The 15,800-nt window shown below is 53.6% G+C and overlaps 6 protein-coding genes across 6 annotated transcripts; 4 read left to right on the forward strand and 2 right to left on the reverse strand.

Annotated features, from left to right (window-relative positions):
* The first annotated feature begins 1,260 nt into the window (after positions 1-1,260).
* B0T26DRAFT_697558 (carbon-nitrogen hydrolase) lies at positions 1,261-1,893 on the forward strand. The gene has a single exon (XM_060441399.1). It carries the CDS (start codon positions 1,295-1,297, stop codon positions 1,841-1,843), a length of 549 nt encoding a protein of 182 aa, XP_060301161.1. The 5' UTR covers positions 1,261-1,294; the 3' UTR covers positions 1,844-1,893.
* Positions 1,894-3,123: 1,230 nt separating this feature from the next.
* On the forward strand, positions 3,124-4,209 carry B0T26DRAFT_635985 (heme-containing dehydratase protein; the record flags this gene model as incomplete). Its single annotated transcript, XM_060436783.1, has 1 exon — positions 3,124-4,209. The coding sequence occupies one exon, from the start codon at positions 3,124-3,126 to the stop codon at positions 4,207-4,209; it is 1,086 nt and encodes a 361-aa protein (XP_060301162.1).
* A 1,041-nt stretch (positions 4,210-5,250) lies between these two features.
* Positions 5,251-7,490, reverse strand: B0T26DRAFT_697560 (heterokaryon incompatibility protein-domain-containing protein). Its single transcript, XM_060441400.1, has 2 exons — positions 5,854-7,490; positions 5,251-5,793 (listed from the first exon to the last, which is right to left on the reverse strand). Exons 1-2 carry the CDS (start codon positions 7,445-7,447, stop codon positions 5,555-5,557), a joined length of 1,833 nt encoding a protein of 610 aa, XP_060301163.1. The 5' UTR covers positions 7,448-7,490; the 3' UTR covers positions 5,251-5,554.
* Positions 7,491-10,963: 3,473 nt separating this feature from the next.
* B0T26DRAFT_697564 (uncharacterized protein) lies at positions 10,964-12,318 on the reverse strand (the record flags this gene model as incomplete). Its single annotated transcript, XM_060441401.1, has 2 exons — positions 12,013-12,318; positions 10,964-11,950 (listed from the first exon to the last, which is right to left on the reverse strand). A coding segment is annotated over exon 2 (557 nt), but the record flags the coding sequence as incomplete, so codon positions are not given.
* B0T26DRAFT_167024 (uncharacterized protein) lies at positions 11,049-11,302 on the forward strand. Its single transcript, XM_060433536.1, has one exon. It carries the CDS (start codon positions 11,097-11,099, stop codon positions 11,265-11,267), a length of 171 nt encoding a protein of 56 aa, XP_060301165.1. The 5' UTR covers positions 11,049-11,096; the 3' UTR covers positions 11,268-11,302.
* A 1,845-nt stretch (positions 12,319-14,163) lies between the features above and the next one.
* On the forward strand, positions 14,164-14,484 carry B0T26DRAFT_629781 (putative phosphatase regulatory subunit; the record flags this gene model as incomplete). Its single annotated transcript, XM_060436262.1, has 1 exon — positions 14,164-14,484. A coding segment is annotated over one exon (321 nt), but the record flags the coding sequence as incomplete, so codon positions are not given.
* Positions 14,485-15,800: the final 1,316 nt, after the last annotated feature.

Below are 15,800 nucleotides of genomic sequence, written 5' to 3' on the forward strand. Positions count from 1 at the left end.
TACATCGCTACCTTGGGTCTCCCAAACGCCACAAAACCCGAGAGAGGCTGCCTCACAGTCAGCGTTCATCAAAACTCGAATTTCCAACCATCAGGGCAGCTCTCCAACACCAATGCTGACTGCTGTGGATCGATTAGCTAAAGGTACGATGGCTATGATGCACGAGGTGGCTCTTTTGCGTACAGAGGTCTCAGCACTTCGGAAGGCCAATGAGGGGCTTAGTAAGCGACGGAGAGCCAAGAAAACACGTGTTCGGCTTGGAGGATCACTTACTGTACAAGAGGCACAGGATCTACTGGATCAGAAGGCTGTGGGTGGGCAGTTGGTCCAGGAAACACGACAAAATGGTGGTGGTGCAGGGGGGTCTCGTACGAAGATTCGATGCTGTGGCGTATGCGGCAAGCCTGGCCATAATGCACGTACGTGCAAGGAGGCTGCAGAATCGTCTGATTCATCTGTTTCCGATTCAGTTATTGTTATTTCCTAGTGTTGTGGTTGTGTAATTGAGGGTAGTTGTGGTGAGGTTGTGGAAATTGTTCAACTCGCTTGTCTGTTCATCTCGCTTATCACACACGTTAACGTTATCTATTAAGAAATTCAAGTTACTTTAATTGCTAGCTTTCAAGCTTCCGAAATAAGAATTATATTTTAAATAACTATCATACAACCGATAATACCTCCTTTCCATGTCAGATTTGGGGGACTCGCAGCCCTTTGACATTCTCAGGCCCGACATGCGAGTTGCCGCGGCACCCGGATGCCACTGATTGGAGCCATTACAACTGCCTCCAGTACCACCTTCGTGTCTAAATGTGTGTGGCCATGGCCTCTCGCGCTAATAATAGGCTTTGCGCCGATTCGGTTTCGTCTTCATCCACAGCGGGCGGGAATTTAAAGTCGGCAACATCCTCCCCTTGCCCCCACGCCGAGTAAAGGACATGGTCCCTCCAGAGCTTCCGAATTCCTGTGTATTCGGTTTCGGTCAAAGTTGTACTTTAGTCTTGCTCTTCACCTTCTACACACAAAAACGCTGCAAGGTGCTCAACGCCGAAAATGGTTTCCCCGATTCGCATTGCTGCCGTCCAGGCGGAGCCAGTTTATCTCGACCTCGCTGCATCGGTCAAAAAGGCGTGCGACCTCATCGGCGAGGCCGCCAGGGGGGGCGCGAAGCTTGTCGCCTTCTCGGAATGCTGGCTCCCTGGCTACCCCGCGTGGATCTGGCGAGTCTCCCACACCCAGTCTCTAGTCACCTCCCTAACACTCGGCGCCCAGGGCCCGCCCGGTGGACGTCGAGATGCAAACTCGATACATCTACAACTCCCTGTCAGTCCGCTCACCAGAGATGGAACTCCTCAAGGCAGCAGCCAGAGAGCATTCAATTGTCGCCGTCTTGGGCTTCTCCGAGCGGAGCCCCACCAACAGCGTCTACATCTCCCAGGCCGTCATCTCCCCCGAGGGCGAGGTTCTCACACACCGCCGGAAGCTCAAGCCAACGCACATGGAGCGCACCATCTTTGGCGACGGTTCTGGTGGCGACTTGAACAACGTCGCCGAGATTGACTTCGGCGCCGAACACGGCAAGATCAAGGTCGGATGCCTCGCCTGCTGGGAGCACACGCAGCCGCTACTCAAGTACCACACCATTTCTCAAGGCGAGGCCATCCACATCGCCATGTGGCCGCCTCTTGCGCCCTCGGCTGGCGTGGAGGACCCTGGTCTGTGGAGCATGTCCGCTGAGGGGTGTCAGAGCCTGTCGCAGACCTATGCGATTGAGAGCGCTGCGTACGTGCTGCACACTACTGCTGTGTGCAACCAAGAGAGCATCGAGGCGCTCGGGACGTAGGAGGGGATTGTGTGCCGCCAGCCGGGGGGCGGGCACAGTTGCGTCATTGGTCCGGATGGGCGCCGCCTGACGACGCCCATTGGGGGTGGGACGGGGGTGGATGAGGGGATTGTGTATGCTGACTTGGACCTTGGCAGGACCGTGGCCGCTAGGGGGTTCATTGATATCGTTGGGCACTACAGCCGGCCTGACTTGTTATGGTTGGGCGTTGACAAGCGGCAGAAGGAAGTTGTGGTTGGTGCTGGGCCGGCTGCGGCGGCGGATCGCGGAAAAGAGGGCCGTGAAGAGGCTTGATAGGTCGGTTACTCCGCTCGTTGGGTACCCAGGCTTCTGGTCGAGGAGGCGGTCTCCACGCTTTGCACATTGAAACGTCAGACAACTTCTCGTGGGCTTGCATTTGAGTGGCAAGCTGATGCGCTCTGGATGCGCCTTACTTGAACTGTGATATGCTGCTGACATCTCGACAGCCCTATAGAAGATGGAATGAGACTCGCAGGGTCTAGGTCTCAGATCTTCGTCGACCGCAGATGGCCGACCAACCAGCAGGGAAGATAAGGTACATGATGCCAAGCTGAAGCAAAGCGGCCACCCCTTTGACTGCATCCGGCAATGCGTCTTTCAAACAGTGAGAGAAGGACGCTAATAGGTCTTCCCCATTCCGAAAACTCGCAGCTCAGCTCTGAGAGTGCTGCTTTTTTCCCTCTGAGTGGCTAGCCAGGCCCACTACCGAAATTCTAGGTTTTCAGGATTCGCCCTTTTCCATCACAGTGCAACGCCATTCCCACACATCATGCGGTAGAGGTGTTGAGAGTGGGGTATTAGCCAATTGAGATCGAGTTTGTTTTGGTGGCGTCGTCTGTGATAAGACACCCAGGGCCCTGAACTGTGGTTGTGGGACGAGCACGGGGCCTGGACCTCGTGTCAGTAGGATATGGAGGACGGTGGTCCGCTGGAGCCGCAATAATAATGCGGCAAATTGGGCAAATACCACTAGAACTCATCCCTTTCACTACGCTCCACCACAAGTGGTCTCTCTGGTGTTTCGGGCCATGCGGTTGGGCAGCAATCCCGTGACGCTCGCAGCGGACAAAAGACCGGAGAAGGGAGAGCCCGCTCATATGCTCCAACGTTGGTGCGGAAAGAGGACGAGCCCACGGGATAATACCCGCACGAAGGATCTAGATACCTAGAAGGACCCGGGGCATCGTTTTCCACACCCCAAAACACCCCCAAAGACGACTCTATAGAATACCAGAACACCCAGGAACAGGCAGTTCACAATGTTGGTGTCGTCCATCGCAGATCACATGAAGTGTCCTCGAACTCGACCAGCCCAGCTACCGAACCCCGACTTCCAGCCTCCGTATCCGAGCTTCAGCATCCGCTTCCCCGAGAATGTCTCCCAGCTTGTCATGGCCGTCATAGGGGCCCAGCACAAATCAGCTTCTGACGCCGCCGACGGCGCTTCTCGCGCCACTCTTACGACTTTCTTAACATCCCGAGCGAGCACGACCCTTCCCTCCTTCTTTGAATGGGCCTCGGTAACCGACAACAAGGGCTTCTACAACATCATTGCCCTGGGGTATTGGCCCAGCAAAGCCGCATACGAGTCATGGGCCAAGGAGTCAGGCTTCAAGGCGTGGTGGCAGGCTCTCGGCCCTGACAGCCCCAACGGCTGGTTCCTCGAGGCCTTCTTCCCAACGACCGACCGCTTCGAGACACTCTTCAACACCGACACCGCCCGCGAAGGTTCCGCTCACATGGGTCAGTGCATGAGCGAAGCTGTCAAGGAGCATGGATATTGGGGGAGCATGCGCGACAGGATCCCTCTCTCGCAGACCGATGGCCTAGAGGGAGTGAAGGCCGTGCCAGATGGATATAGGTCACCCCCTGAGGACGTCACCCCTACCGGCAGAGTGATCATCCCAGGCAGGAAGAACCTCGCCGTCATCCGCTCGGGCCAGGACTGGCTTGACACTACCCCCGAAGAGCGAACTCTCTACCTCGATACCATGCATCCCGTCTTGACAAAAGGGATGGACTTCCTACGTGACCACGGCGACGAGGTCGGTTGCTACAGCTGTCGCTTCATTGAGGTCGTTGATCCAAAGACAGCCAAGCCGGACGGCATCGATCGTACCTTTGGACTGGCGTACTTCAATGAGCTTGCTTCCCTGGAGAAGTGGTGCAAGGAGCATCCAACGCATTTGGCCATCTTTGGGGGGTTTTTCCAGTATGCGAAGAAGCTGGGGAATAATGTCACGCTGAGGGTGTTTCATGAGGTTATGGTGTTGCAGCCTGAGCAGCAGTACTTTGAGTACGTGGGGTGCCATCCTAGGACGGGCATGTTGGTAACGATCTGCTAGATGCCTGTTCGGGTAGAGAAAAGGAAGGGCTTTGACTTGTATCTCTCATCATGTGTGGTCATTCATGAATATGAGGCATTAAGACGCACCTTGAAGATAAATACACCATCATGCGCCAAACTCCACGCCCCATAGTATCCTCAATGCAGAGCTCTACTCGGTTCTTGTCTCGGTGGCAGCACACGGCCTAAGAATGAAATATCTTGGCCGTATTTTGTAGGCCGCGGCCATGGCTAGTTAGAGTTGTTCTCCTGGAAGCCTCTGGCTTCCACCATGACCCTGCCCTTGACGTGTCGGCGGATAACAAAGTCGTAAAAGCAAGATTTAATTCTTATTGCTTCGGTAACCCCTTTATCTTAGGCTATTAATATAGCTTGATCTTACTATTTAGACTACTTAATTAGGTCCTTAGGCTCTCGGGTAAATAGCTTAATCGCTAGTTAATGAGCTTCGCGGGCCTTATCGATAGCCTCGTTATGACGGCTCGTACTGTGGGCCCTCTATACCACTGCGCTAACCTTCCAAAAGGATGTCTAGAGTCGCAAGTTGGAAACTTGCGACCGTAGTGGGCTATATAAGGCCACTCTAGCAGCTGCGACCGCGCGCCTTACACCTGACATGACACTCGTCACTAATATTAGGTTATATATTTAAGGCCGCATAGTAGTCTGCCGTTATTATTAGTATTTATCTTATTAGATATTCTTTCTCGCTAGCGTAATTAACTAATTAATAGGTTAAGCAAATAAGACTCCTAATCAGTAGAAAGCACGGTGCACCTTAGACTGTAGGTTAGTTAGGAAAGGTTAAAGAGAATTGAGACAAGTCAGATAAGGTTTATCTTAAGTGATTGATTGAATAGAATATCTCGCGCCATCCACCACATGCTCCATCCACCACATGCTTCATCCACCACATGATCCATCCAATGACATCCGGGACCCATGGGCAGCGCCGTAGTAGAATAAGTCATCAGGGCTGCAGCGTCAAAGCGCGATTTAGAGATTATGATCAAGCATAGACAAGCTAAGAAAAGGCACCGAGAGCCTATTTCAATTAAAATCCAACTCTGCACGACGTACTGCTAGTTTTGATTTATAGGTATATGCGCAGCCGGCCTAACGACGGCAAGCTGCATCCCATAGACGACGGAAGCCGCCCTAGAAAAACGAATGATGTAAAGCACAGTCCCTGGGATCGCAGTAATTATGGTTCGTGAATGCCAGTAGCGCTGGATACCGTAACATCTGCTCCACCTCAGTTCCCCTTGACTGGGCTGGTTTGCCCGTTCGTTGGCCGTTGCCGGATTCGAAGACTCTGACCAAGTCATCTAATACCATTTTCTTTAAGCTGTCAGCTCCTCCACCCGAAAGTTCGATGTGCAGCCTCGTCCACGGCGGGTTTGGCGTAACTCTCCTAGTCGAGGCAGCTGCGTGATGATAGTGGTCGAGAAGGGGCCGTAGCTGGTCGGCGGCATGTTCTTGATCTTCTCAAGCGTTCCCGACAACGTAGAGGTAGGCGGCGCTCGCCTCTGCAAGGTGGCGGTCTCCTGTACGCCTGCCACTTCTGTATACCACTCTCTCGCTACCGTCGAGGTCAGCTGGGAATTGGCTTTGCTATCACTACCGTCGCGGTATTCATTACCCTCAACACGGTCAGCGCGGCCGCTGCTGGATGCCGGATCAGAGCAAACCTTCGCTATGAAGACTGCCCCCACGCCCCACCCACCATACTTCTCTCCTTTCAGCGGTGATTCTGCGATCACCATGGACAGGCATGCTTCCTGGCGGCGCTGTCTTTCGCCACCGGGCTCTCCCCTGCCCAATTGTGGCATCCACACAGAGCTGCCAGCCCGATCAAGCTTTAGCGGGGCAATGGTGTCATCTGTGTTGTCATCGCCAGGCGTAAACGTTCCCTTGACTGTGACGGCGCGGTCGAATGTTAGGAAGAGGGCTTCGCCTCGGCGATTGGTATGTGTAGCGGGCACCATGTCCACCGCGGTGGTAGTAGAAGAGACAGGTTTTTGATCCTTCGTGATTCCGCGGCAGCGTAAGAACAGCTGCTTCGTCCTCCGTGACCGCGACGGTATGATGGGAATTGGCACCGGCGGATACTGCACGCGGATGTAGTGGCCGCGATTGCCGACCATACCGAGGTGGATGGCAGCGCAAAAACCACGGGCCTTCCAGTTGGCAGTAGAAGGGGACCGTCCTTCCGCTTCAGACGCCCGGGAGACATCATTCTTCTCGTCAATCTCCGTCTCCTCGTCCCAGGCGACGTCCAGGATGGCGCAGATGCCTTCACATGTGTACACGACAGGGAGGGAGATGGACAAGCCCGCGTTGGTAATAGCGTAAGGCTCGATGGCGGCATCGTCCGCATAGCGCGGTATGAAGCCGCGACCGTAAGAGAAGGCGGCTGGGTGCGGCGCTAGGATGTTTTGCCAGGTGGGCGGCACCACGTCCGAGGAGACGAAACCCCAGCAGAAGATGGTCTGATCATCCGAGATCTTGATAATCTCCTCCTGCAGGCGGAGGAAGGCGTTGGCGCCTTCGCCATAGAGTAGTGTCATATTTATCTTGAAGATGCCTAGCATGCAGTACGCTATGTCTTCGACTCGTGTCGTTACTCGGTTCCTCATCCATGACATGCGTCCGGCAACAGATGCTGAGAAGATGGCATCTGAACTTTGGAGATAGCGCTGGTGAATGCCTGTGACGGCAGAGATCTCTTTGGCTAGCTCTATTTTGGTTCCTAGCCGAATCCAGTCGCGGGAGAAAAAGACAACGTTTTCCGGAGCTAGAAGTTCTTGGAGGGTCCAGCCGCGGGTGAACCATCGACTTATGCGCAAGGCGGGCATGATATCCTCGACGCCGTCTGCCGTGACGTCGGCGAGGTAGACGTAACAAACCTTCGACGCGCGATACCACGCGAACATGGAATTGATAGCTTCGGACAACTCGGCACTGCTTGTCTTATCGATGCAGTTTGTATCGACCCAGACATAGTTTAATCGGTCCTTCGACGTTTGACAATAAGCCCCGCTGATTTTTGCGTACCCTGATTTTTTTGCGGCATTTTTACCATCGTTCCACTCCTGGAATGTTATTTCTTCCTTAGACCAGGTATGCGAGAGGACTGCATACTCGGGAGCGTTGTTGTTGTCGATGAATTCTTCGATGCCCAACGTTATCACATTGACAAGTCTCATGATTGGATGTTGACGGAAAAAGATCATAGATGGAGAAAGATGGATGGCGAATTAATAAGTTAAGTTAATGGTGTGGAAGGACAGCGCAGATCGCAGGTGCCCTTGTCTGCGGTGAGTGGTTATGTAATGAGTCTTGATCGGCCAATTGCCATCGGTGCACCACCCGGGTCGCTGGCAGCTGCCATCGCACCGGCCCCCTTTGTACCGTAAAAAGCCGAATTTCAGCTAACGCACGCTCCGCTAGCCTTGGGCGATCTGCATGCATGCAGGACTTGAAGACTTTACGAAGCGCTAAATTCGCTGGAAACCTGGGGGGGGGGGTTTTTTTTGTGTTTTCGCCATTGAAGCTTACAGCGTTGCTTAGCTGGTCAGTCTGCTGGCAGGAAGCAATTTCGACCCGCCTTTTTAGCCCTGACTTGGCTAGATTCTATGGCGCAGTACAATAACTTTGTGCGCTCTGTCAAAAACTGGCATTGTTGAGCCTCTTGGACGGTCTGCAGACTGGTGATAATATTCATGGTGTTGAGGGCTCGATAGCTAACCGTCTTGCTCAAGCATCTGCAAGCCCGCTAGCCTCTTTGCCCTCATCTGACGCCGCATAGCAAGCTCGTAGTCTATAAGGCAGGGGTTCGGGATAGGTGTTTCCCTCAGCACCCTGGTGCTGCTTGCGGTCTTCTTTCTTTCCCTCTCTTGTGTGTGTTGATGCCCTCCTCTTGAGTCCAATAACAATACAGTCAGGTTCGACGTTGGCTTCAGCGCTGTCGGCTTCGTCTTGCTCTTCGAGGCTCAGTCCCGTCAGCTCGGACTGTGAATAATAGAGCCGTGCACTCAAACGAATCTTCGCGGTTGAAGCGGTCGATTTGCGTGGTGCGTGAGGTGGCTACGTCGGCTCGTCACCAAAAAGACCGCCCTGGTTAGTTGGGCGACCTTTGGTAACGGGTTATCGGATTCAATCAAGCTCATCCTCGCTCACTGGCTCGTCGGAATTGGGGCCGGGGTCGGAAGCAAGCTCATCCTCGGGCGGAACGTCGTCGGCGCGGTCGGCTGGGTCGGGAATAGCTTCAGGCTCCAGTGAGGGCGCGGGAGTGAGCTCCTAGAAGTCAGAGGGATCGAGGAAGGGATCGAAATAACACCGGATTTGGTGGCGGCATTGGGAGGGACTCTTGCAGAGAGGTGACTTTGCCGCAAATAAAACAAGTCTGTGCAATGCCAGTTGCCAGCAGTTGGTCGGACCTTCAGGTGGGTGCGCCGATGATAATTAATGGGTGCGCCGATCAAGTCTCTACATAATCTACGCTCCTCAGCTTCTTAGTCTACGCTCACTATGTTAAGAAATTGTCAACTTTACGCGACTCTCTCGGTGACGAGTTCTAAGCCTCACTCGCTAATAGCCTAGAAGAGGGCTAGGTAGTGTTAAGTACTTTTAGAGTTTTTGGGCGACCAGTTAGGTAAGGAGTGGTAATAACTCAAAGTTGAGGTTTTCATTGAGTAATATGCTGAATTGGCTATGGGGATCCTTTTTTCGTGAAGACGTGCCTGTCTGAGTATTTCGCTGGTCATCTCCAACCTCAGTTGTCATTGAAGGGTATTGTGTTTTCTGGCTTAAAATTTCTGGCATGCTTCGTGAGCGCGGCACTTGCCTCGAGGGTTCGTACCTCAGCTACCTAACCACCTTGACAGCCACCTAACCACCTTTACAGCCTATAACTAACCACATGAGTGTCCGGCGACTAATTCATACGTGCATCTCAATCGGGGACCCTCTCGCAGAGATTTTACGACCTGAATTCTGGAAGCATGACCTCGTGCTCCCCTACCGAGGCTAATTAGAATTTAACATTGGGAACAAATTCGCATCATGGGGAAATCGTTAGGAAACTTTCGATGCGTTGGCGGCCGCCGGAGGGGTGGCGTGAGATAGGTCCCGATTGTCGGAAGTGTAGGCCTTGGCTCGCCACGTGTGGTGGCATGATGCGCCCCAGAGTTGCGGTAAGCTTCCCCAAGCTCTAGTGTCTTTGGTCAAAGCTGAGGTAGCTAGCACTATCATAAATGGCGGTGCAAATAAACAACATCACCCAAGGTGAAAACGGAACTAGCAAACCACAACTTTTTACGATTGACATCCCGCGACAGTCGAAGATCGCACAACTCAACACCTTATATGTTTCACAGCCCTTCCACACACTCCCATACACGCCGGGAGCACCACAAAGCAACTCAGGCGGCCTCGCGAAACCCCTCTCGCGAGGGGGGGTACGGGTCGTCGACATTGCCGCTGACTCGCCCGTCGTCGGAGACATACAAGATTGCCAGCCTAGCTCGCGAGAAGCTCCGGCAGGAGGCCGCGCAGTCCGACTACAAGCTCCTCCGGCTGGTCGGACACGCCAACCTGCTCGACGCGCTGGTCGAGCGGCTGGAGAGGGAGAGCCAGCAGGAGGGATGGGACCTGGCTGAACTCGACCGTGAGAACGCAGACGAGATCGAGTCTGCGCCCGCTGGGCGGCGCGCAGATACTTACGACGACGAAGGCGACGACGACGACGACGATGATGATACTGGCTCCGACTTGGACGACGGAGACGAGTCCGGCGACGAAGGCGACTCGGACGACGACGCTTACTGGGACGACTCAGACACTGAGGACGAGGACGAGGACGAGGCCGAGGATCGTGCGGTGACGTACGGAGAAGAAGTCGACGCTGTCGACGATATCGCCGACCTTTTTCCCGACCACAATTCTCTCGTGAGCCTTGTATCGGCCGCGGGCCCAGGCACTGAGAACTGTGAGGTGTCGGCTCAAGATCAGCAGAGCGACGTTAATGCGGCCCGGAGAAGCACTGCCTCCAAGATGACAAACGAAGCCACAATCGCCGTTGTGTGTATCGAGGACACCTGCAAGGAGACGGCGGCAGGTAACAAGTCATACTACTCCTCCGGCACGCCGTGCTCGGACGAGCACATCAAGCCTTTCCTCAATGCCATGCCCATTCGCTCTTTCACGCGATGGTGGGCCCCCATCTCGGCTTAATTAGTGTTTTGGTTGACGAAAGGAAGACGTAGACCAAAATGGGGTGACCGAGATTTAATTACAACACAAACCGGGATAGGCGTGCTACAAAATCATGACGGGGTTATGACTAGGCCTGGACTATTGGACAGAGCAAGTGTAAATATGGACTAATTAGGGCTTGATGAAATGGGTGATTGGATTTCTCGGCCGGGTATCTTACATAGCTAGTCGCCGTTTATTTCATTTTTTTCAATGTCCTCGTCGGTGGTAGCCAACCTGGTACTATCGCCTGTCTCTAGGGCGAGGTCTCTGCGTCACTTTAGCACTGATTACCTAGACTAGACAAAGACTTAAAACATATATCCTAATGAATTCTAGTCACACTCTTGTTTCTTGGATATTTTGTATCGATACACTCATTTCATACCATGACCAGCCATAATCAGGGAAGAGTTCGGCCGTAATTAACAAGGATTTGTCTATCTGATCAAGTAATCATCATCAATAATCATCAATTAACTAATACATTCCCCTGTAGGAATCACCAGGGTACCGGTACTGGAAACAGCATGGCGCGCTGCGCGCCATAAGGTGGTGGTTCAAGTGATGGATTCGTTTGTGTCTGTCTTTTTATCTATCTGAACAGGTGGGCGTAGGCCAATATATATGCATCTGTCAGGCCCGCTCCTCCACAGACGTTGCTGTGGCCAGGAATGCGGAGCCGCATTCCTTGGATCAGCGCGTCATTCCAGTATGTTATTCCAACATCCCCCTTTGATACCAACAGCCCTAGAATCGACTTTCCAACCGCCACGGCGTCTTATCTTCGCCCCCTAATTCGCTGTTCCCAACCCCCCAGCTAATTACGCTGCCCTCACCACCCTCCTATTAGCAGCCAACTGCCCTTTCAGCTTTGATTATCCGCCTCAACAGCCAGGATGCGCCGCCGCGCCTGGTCCAACATCTCGATCTTGCTGACGGCTTTCTCCGTGGCCAGCGACGCAACCGCGGCCATGGCGAGTTCCTGGTCCAGGAAGTTGCTGCTGTCATCGTCAGGGTTGTTGCCGAGCACGCCAGGCAGCCGCTCAAACTGCTGGTTGACGCGGCGGCAGTAGTTGCCCTCGAGTAATACCTTGTGGTTGGCGCGCACCGCGGCTTTGGCTTTGGCTTCGGCTTTGGGGCGGGTGATAGGCTCAGCCGCGCCACCGCTGCTGCTGCTGGGTCGCTTGACATTGCCAATAGAGTCAATATGGGTGCTATTAGTGATTTTTTTGTATTTGCGGCGCGAGGTGCGGAGTTTGGCCGAGGGGAGTTTAGACACGCTCTTTGGACCAACTAATACTGGGGTGCCAATACTGGGGCGCCGCCGCTGGAGGTGGATGTGGATGTTGACGGGGGCTGGCAGCAGCAGCGGAGACGTGCTGCTGTCGCTGGTCAAGCACACATTCCGCGGGCGAGTGCGTATTATCCTCATCCATCAACCACGTTGGCAGGAAGTAGTACGACTCCTCTGGAGACGTCTGTTGCGACAACGAGTAATAGATTTGTTCGGATGAGAGAAAAGGGTGAGACTTGAGAGTACCTTGTATCGTCACTTATGGGAATAGTGTATCCATCCCAGACGCGCGAAGTATAGTTGCTCGTCTGTGGCATCTCCGTTCGGTGATTAGACTCAGTCTATCTCGCAGTTATACCGCCCATAGTCTGGTTGAATACCTAACTACCTAGGTAGTCAACTGACCAAGGGGGAGAAGAAGGCGTTTCCGGACAATACGACGGATGGTAAATTGCCAAGAATTTCCTGACAGAAAGATGCGGATGCATTCGCCGCCTTTCGTGGTCATGCCCGAGCCGTTCTAATTTCCTAGTTGTGGTTTCTAATTTTCTAGTAGTGGTTTCTAATTACCTAGTTGTGATTTCTAATTACCTAGTTGTGGTTGCAACATGATCGGTTCAAAGGTTGCGGTGGCATGCATCTTAATTATTGCTAGCCAATTTTGGCAGTCCTTACAGTTGCCACCCTTCGGTAACCTCGGGCTCCAATGTCAAGGAAGTGAAGCCGTCTATGGTGGATTAGACTTACTTGCGGGGCTGCTGGGTTTCGTCGGACAACCGTACCTACCCGTCCGGACCACCGGCCTCGGCTAGGTCCAAGGTGGTCTGATGTAGGTAGAGAATTACTGCGTATATCCTAGCCAAGCGACCCAAACCGGTTTTCTCCGGCCAAGACATTTGGCAGTGGTAATTCCGCTACCTCGCTGCTGGCACACCGTTGCATTAATTAGCGGTGCACCATATTGTAGGTAAGGTGTTTCCTTGCAGCGGCGAGGATGGTGCTTGGACATGAATCGTGGCCGACCCACCAACAGGCGACCTCGAAGACTGAATCCCGCTGGGCCATAAAGCGTGTTATTAAGTAAGGGCCCCAGGCGGGTTCGGAACCGCCTATAGACTTGACACATTGTAGCACCACCAGACGCTGGCGGCTTTGCGCCAATGGAACGTCGGGTAGGCGGCACCCATCTCTTCAACCTCGTGGATTGCTGTCCATGGATACCAGGCGTTCGGACAGTTTGTTCTGGTCCGATCACGTCATGTTCAGACACTTTGCAGGCTTGTTGGCACTTGGCAGGCGGCACTGCAGCGACTGTGCCGTGCTGTCAGCGCATTGCTCGCCCCTGGGCCCACTGGAGTAGTATTGGATTTCTGGGGTCGTCTGGGAGTTTCCCGATTGCCGGAACAGTGTGGCGGTACCGGGCTACGATTCCAATTGCTGCGCCCCGCAAATTAGAGGCCTTGGTCACACCATACCCGCGGGAGCATTGAGTACTAGAATAGGACCAATTAGTCGAGCAGCAATTAGCATGTCGACCCTGTCCTAACAGTCCGCTCGAAACAGCACCATACCAGGCAGGCCGAATTGTCCCCCCATTACAGTGCCCCCTGACGTGCATACCATTCCGGTTCTAAAATTACCCCACTTTCCTAGGATGTTAAGTATCGCACGCCTATCGAGACCTCCCAGCACCGCATCTGATTTTCAAATACCAATTACAACGAATAAAAAGATAAAAAATAAAAAAACAAAAGACATATAGGAATAAAGCGAAGTAAAGCTAGCGAGGCCTCGACTATACTATCAACAAACCCGAACCCACTTAGGAGGGCAGCCCTCCCCCATCACCCCTCTTTGCCTTTTTTTTTTTAGCTTCCATTCACACAGCACACCTAGCCCCTTTTCAACCACATCCCGGTACTGCATCAACCATCAAGAATGGCTTTGGCCCTGCCCCAACCCCCCGTTTCCAACTCGGTTTGCGGTCTCGAGAGCGGGTGGACCGCGAGGCATCTTACTCGCCCAAGAGCGAGTAGCCAACCTGTCCGAGAAACAGAGACCTCTCCCGTCCTCGACCGAGATGACGCCACCTCGACACCAAAGCCCAGGCAGGGCTCTTGCAACGCCAACGGCGGCTACCCTCCCATTCTCCGCCGCAAGACATGGCCTGTCGGCCTGTCGTCGGCCGCCTCCAAGACGGTGCACTTCGATTCCCAAGAAAACGTCCGATGCTTCCTCGAAGCGGAGCCGCCGCTCGCTGTCAGCTCGTCAAGACGCCGAAGATCCATCACGCCAACAAAGACGTACAAACAGAACCCCGTGCCGAGCAGAGTCGCCATGACGCTAGTCAACTTCCCATTCCAGCTGCCGCCACCTTCAGTAGGATCGACCAGAGAAGTCAGTCTCGACCAGCTCTGGATATCCGACGAGCGCAACCGGCTGCTTGCCACCGTGTCGGTCCGCAACCTGGCCTACGACAAGTACGTCTGCTGCCGGTACACGCACGACGGCTGGAAGACGACGCACGAGGTGGCGGGCGCCTACCTGGGCAGCGCGACGCCTGATCGGGACACATTCGCCCTCACAATCCATCTCCCCAGCATCGCGCGGCTAGCAGAGGGCAAGACTTTCCAGCTGTGCTTCCACTACGTCGTGGCCGGCGACGAGTTTTGGGATAACAACGGCGGCGCGAATTACATTGTCTGGCTCCATCGCAGCCCGCCGCAGTTTACTTGTGGCACTAGTTAAAACATGAGATTTTGGACTGCGCGGTGCGGTGCAGAGAATATTTCTGAAGGTGGTTTTCTTTTTCCCCTTTCTCTCCCTCCCAGGGGGGTTGTATGACCAAGGTACGTTAAGGAACTGGCTTCGAGCGGCGTCTGGCCCACAAAATCGATCTGGAGAATCTTCAGTGGCCTCCTAGAAAGGGTGGTCGGGTAATGACTTTATGATGAAAAGGCGGCTTAGGGGATGATGGTATCAGGCGACTTCAACGGATGGGATCAGTCATGTGCAAGAGGGTTTTCTGACAATAAGAGCACTCAATTACCTATTGCTGTGGTGCCTAGTCTTACCTACCCTTCCCCTTTTCCGGCAAATACACCTCGCGCCCTCCTCTTATGACCTTCCATCAACCAGGGCACCAAGGTTATTCAGTCAATATTTCGCGAGAGATCCCGCAGTCTAGTGGCTGCAAAGGGTGTCGATGCCCTTGCTGTAGGTACTGGAGACTTTAGTCTGACTCCCACACCATCTCCCCAAATCTCGACCTCGATTCAAATGTCACGCGAAGAAGCCGGCCCACCAAGTCTGGGGGAATGAGGTATCGTAGCGTCGTTCGTCGCTAGTCAGTTCCAGCCGCACGGAAGCGAAAATTCCGCCAATGTCGTCAGAAGCCAAGAACCCAAAGATGGTGTAGGAACATGGCCTCGTGTGACCGAAGTTAGTCAGACAACCATTTGGTGACATTTCAGCCACAGCTACTACAGCATGTGCCAGGTATGGATGGTTGGCAGCCAATTAGCGGGCGTATGGGTGCGTGAGCTGAGAGCTTGTGCGGCGTAATGAAGCCCCATGACGCGGCAGTGTCCCTCACGCCACTCTCACACCTAACCACCTACATTCGCTTGCTCGTCGCCACTGAAATAATTAGCTGTAAATTCCTGCAGGCTTAAATCAAACCGCTCCCGAGTTTTTGAATACCATCCAAGAAGCCACAAGGACTGACTCCTTTGCCGACAGTTTTTAGGCCAACAACGACACGCACCGTTCAGAGTTATAAGATATTATTACGTGACCTGTATAAGAGGATCCATTCATCAGGGCACTCAGGCTCCATGGCCGCAGAGGCACAAAGCCCCGAAAGACGGGAGCGGCGGGAGCGGCCTGTTTACCAGGGGTACCCACACGGCGACGCATACAACCACAGAGGTCGGCTCAATAATGGGTAGGTAAACAGCAGGAAGCTAATTAAGGAAGAATGGAACCGAAGATGAGATCGACAACAAGTCTAATGCCGCCTTGCAGTATGAAAA

The sequence above is a fragment of the Lasiosphaeria miniovina genome (assembly GCF_030549165.1).
Source record: "Lasiosphaeria miniovina strain SMH2392-1A chromosome Unknown B0T26scaffold_2, whole genome shotgun sequence".
NCBI classification, from domain to species: Eukaryota; Fungi; Ascomycota; class Sordariomycetes; order Sordariales; family Lasiosphaeriaceae; genus Lasiosphaeria; species Lasiosphaeria miniovina.

What these genes read in the sequence shown, in the direction of transcription:
- B0T26DRAFT_697558 (XM_060441399.1), top strand. Translation starts at nt 1,295, where the DNA reads ATGCAAACTCGATACATCTACAACTCCCTGTCAGTCCGCTCACCAGAG.
- B0T26DRAFT_697560 (XM_060441400.1), bottom strand. Translation starts at nt 7,447, where the DNA reads ATGATCTTTTTCCGTCAACATCCAATCATGAGACTTGTCAATGTGATA. An exon ending in CCGCGCTGACCGTGTTGAGG is followed by an intron (nt 5,794 to 5,853) that starts GTAATGAATACC and finishes CCTCGACGGTAG; the next exon opens with CGAGAGAGTGGTATACAGAA.
- B0T26DRAFT_167024 (XM_060433536.1), top strand. Translation starts at nt 11,097, where the DNA reads ATGCATCTGTCAGGCCCGCTCCTCCACAGACGTTGCTGTGGCCAGGAA.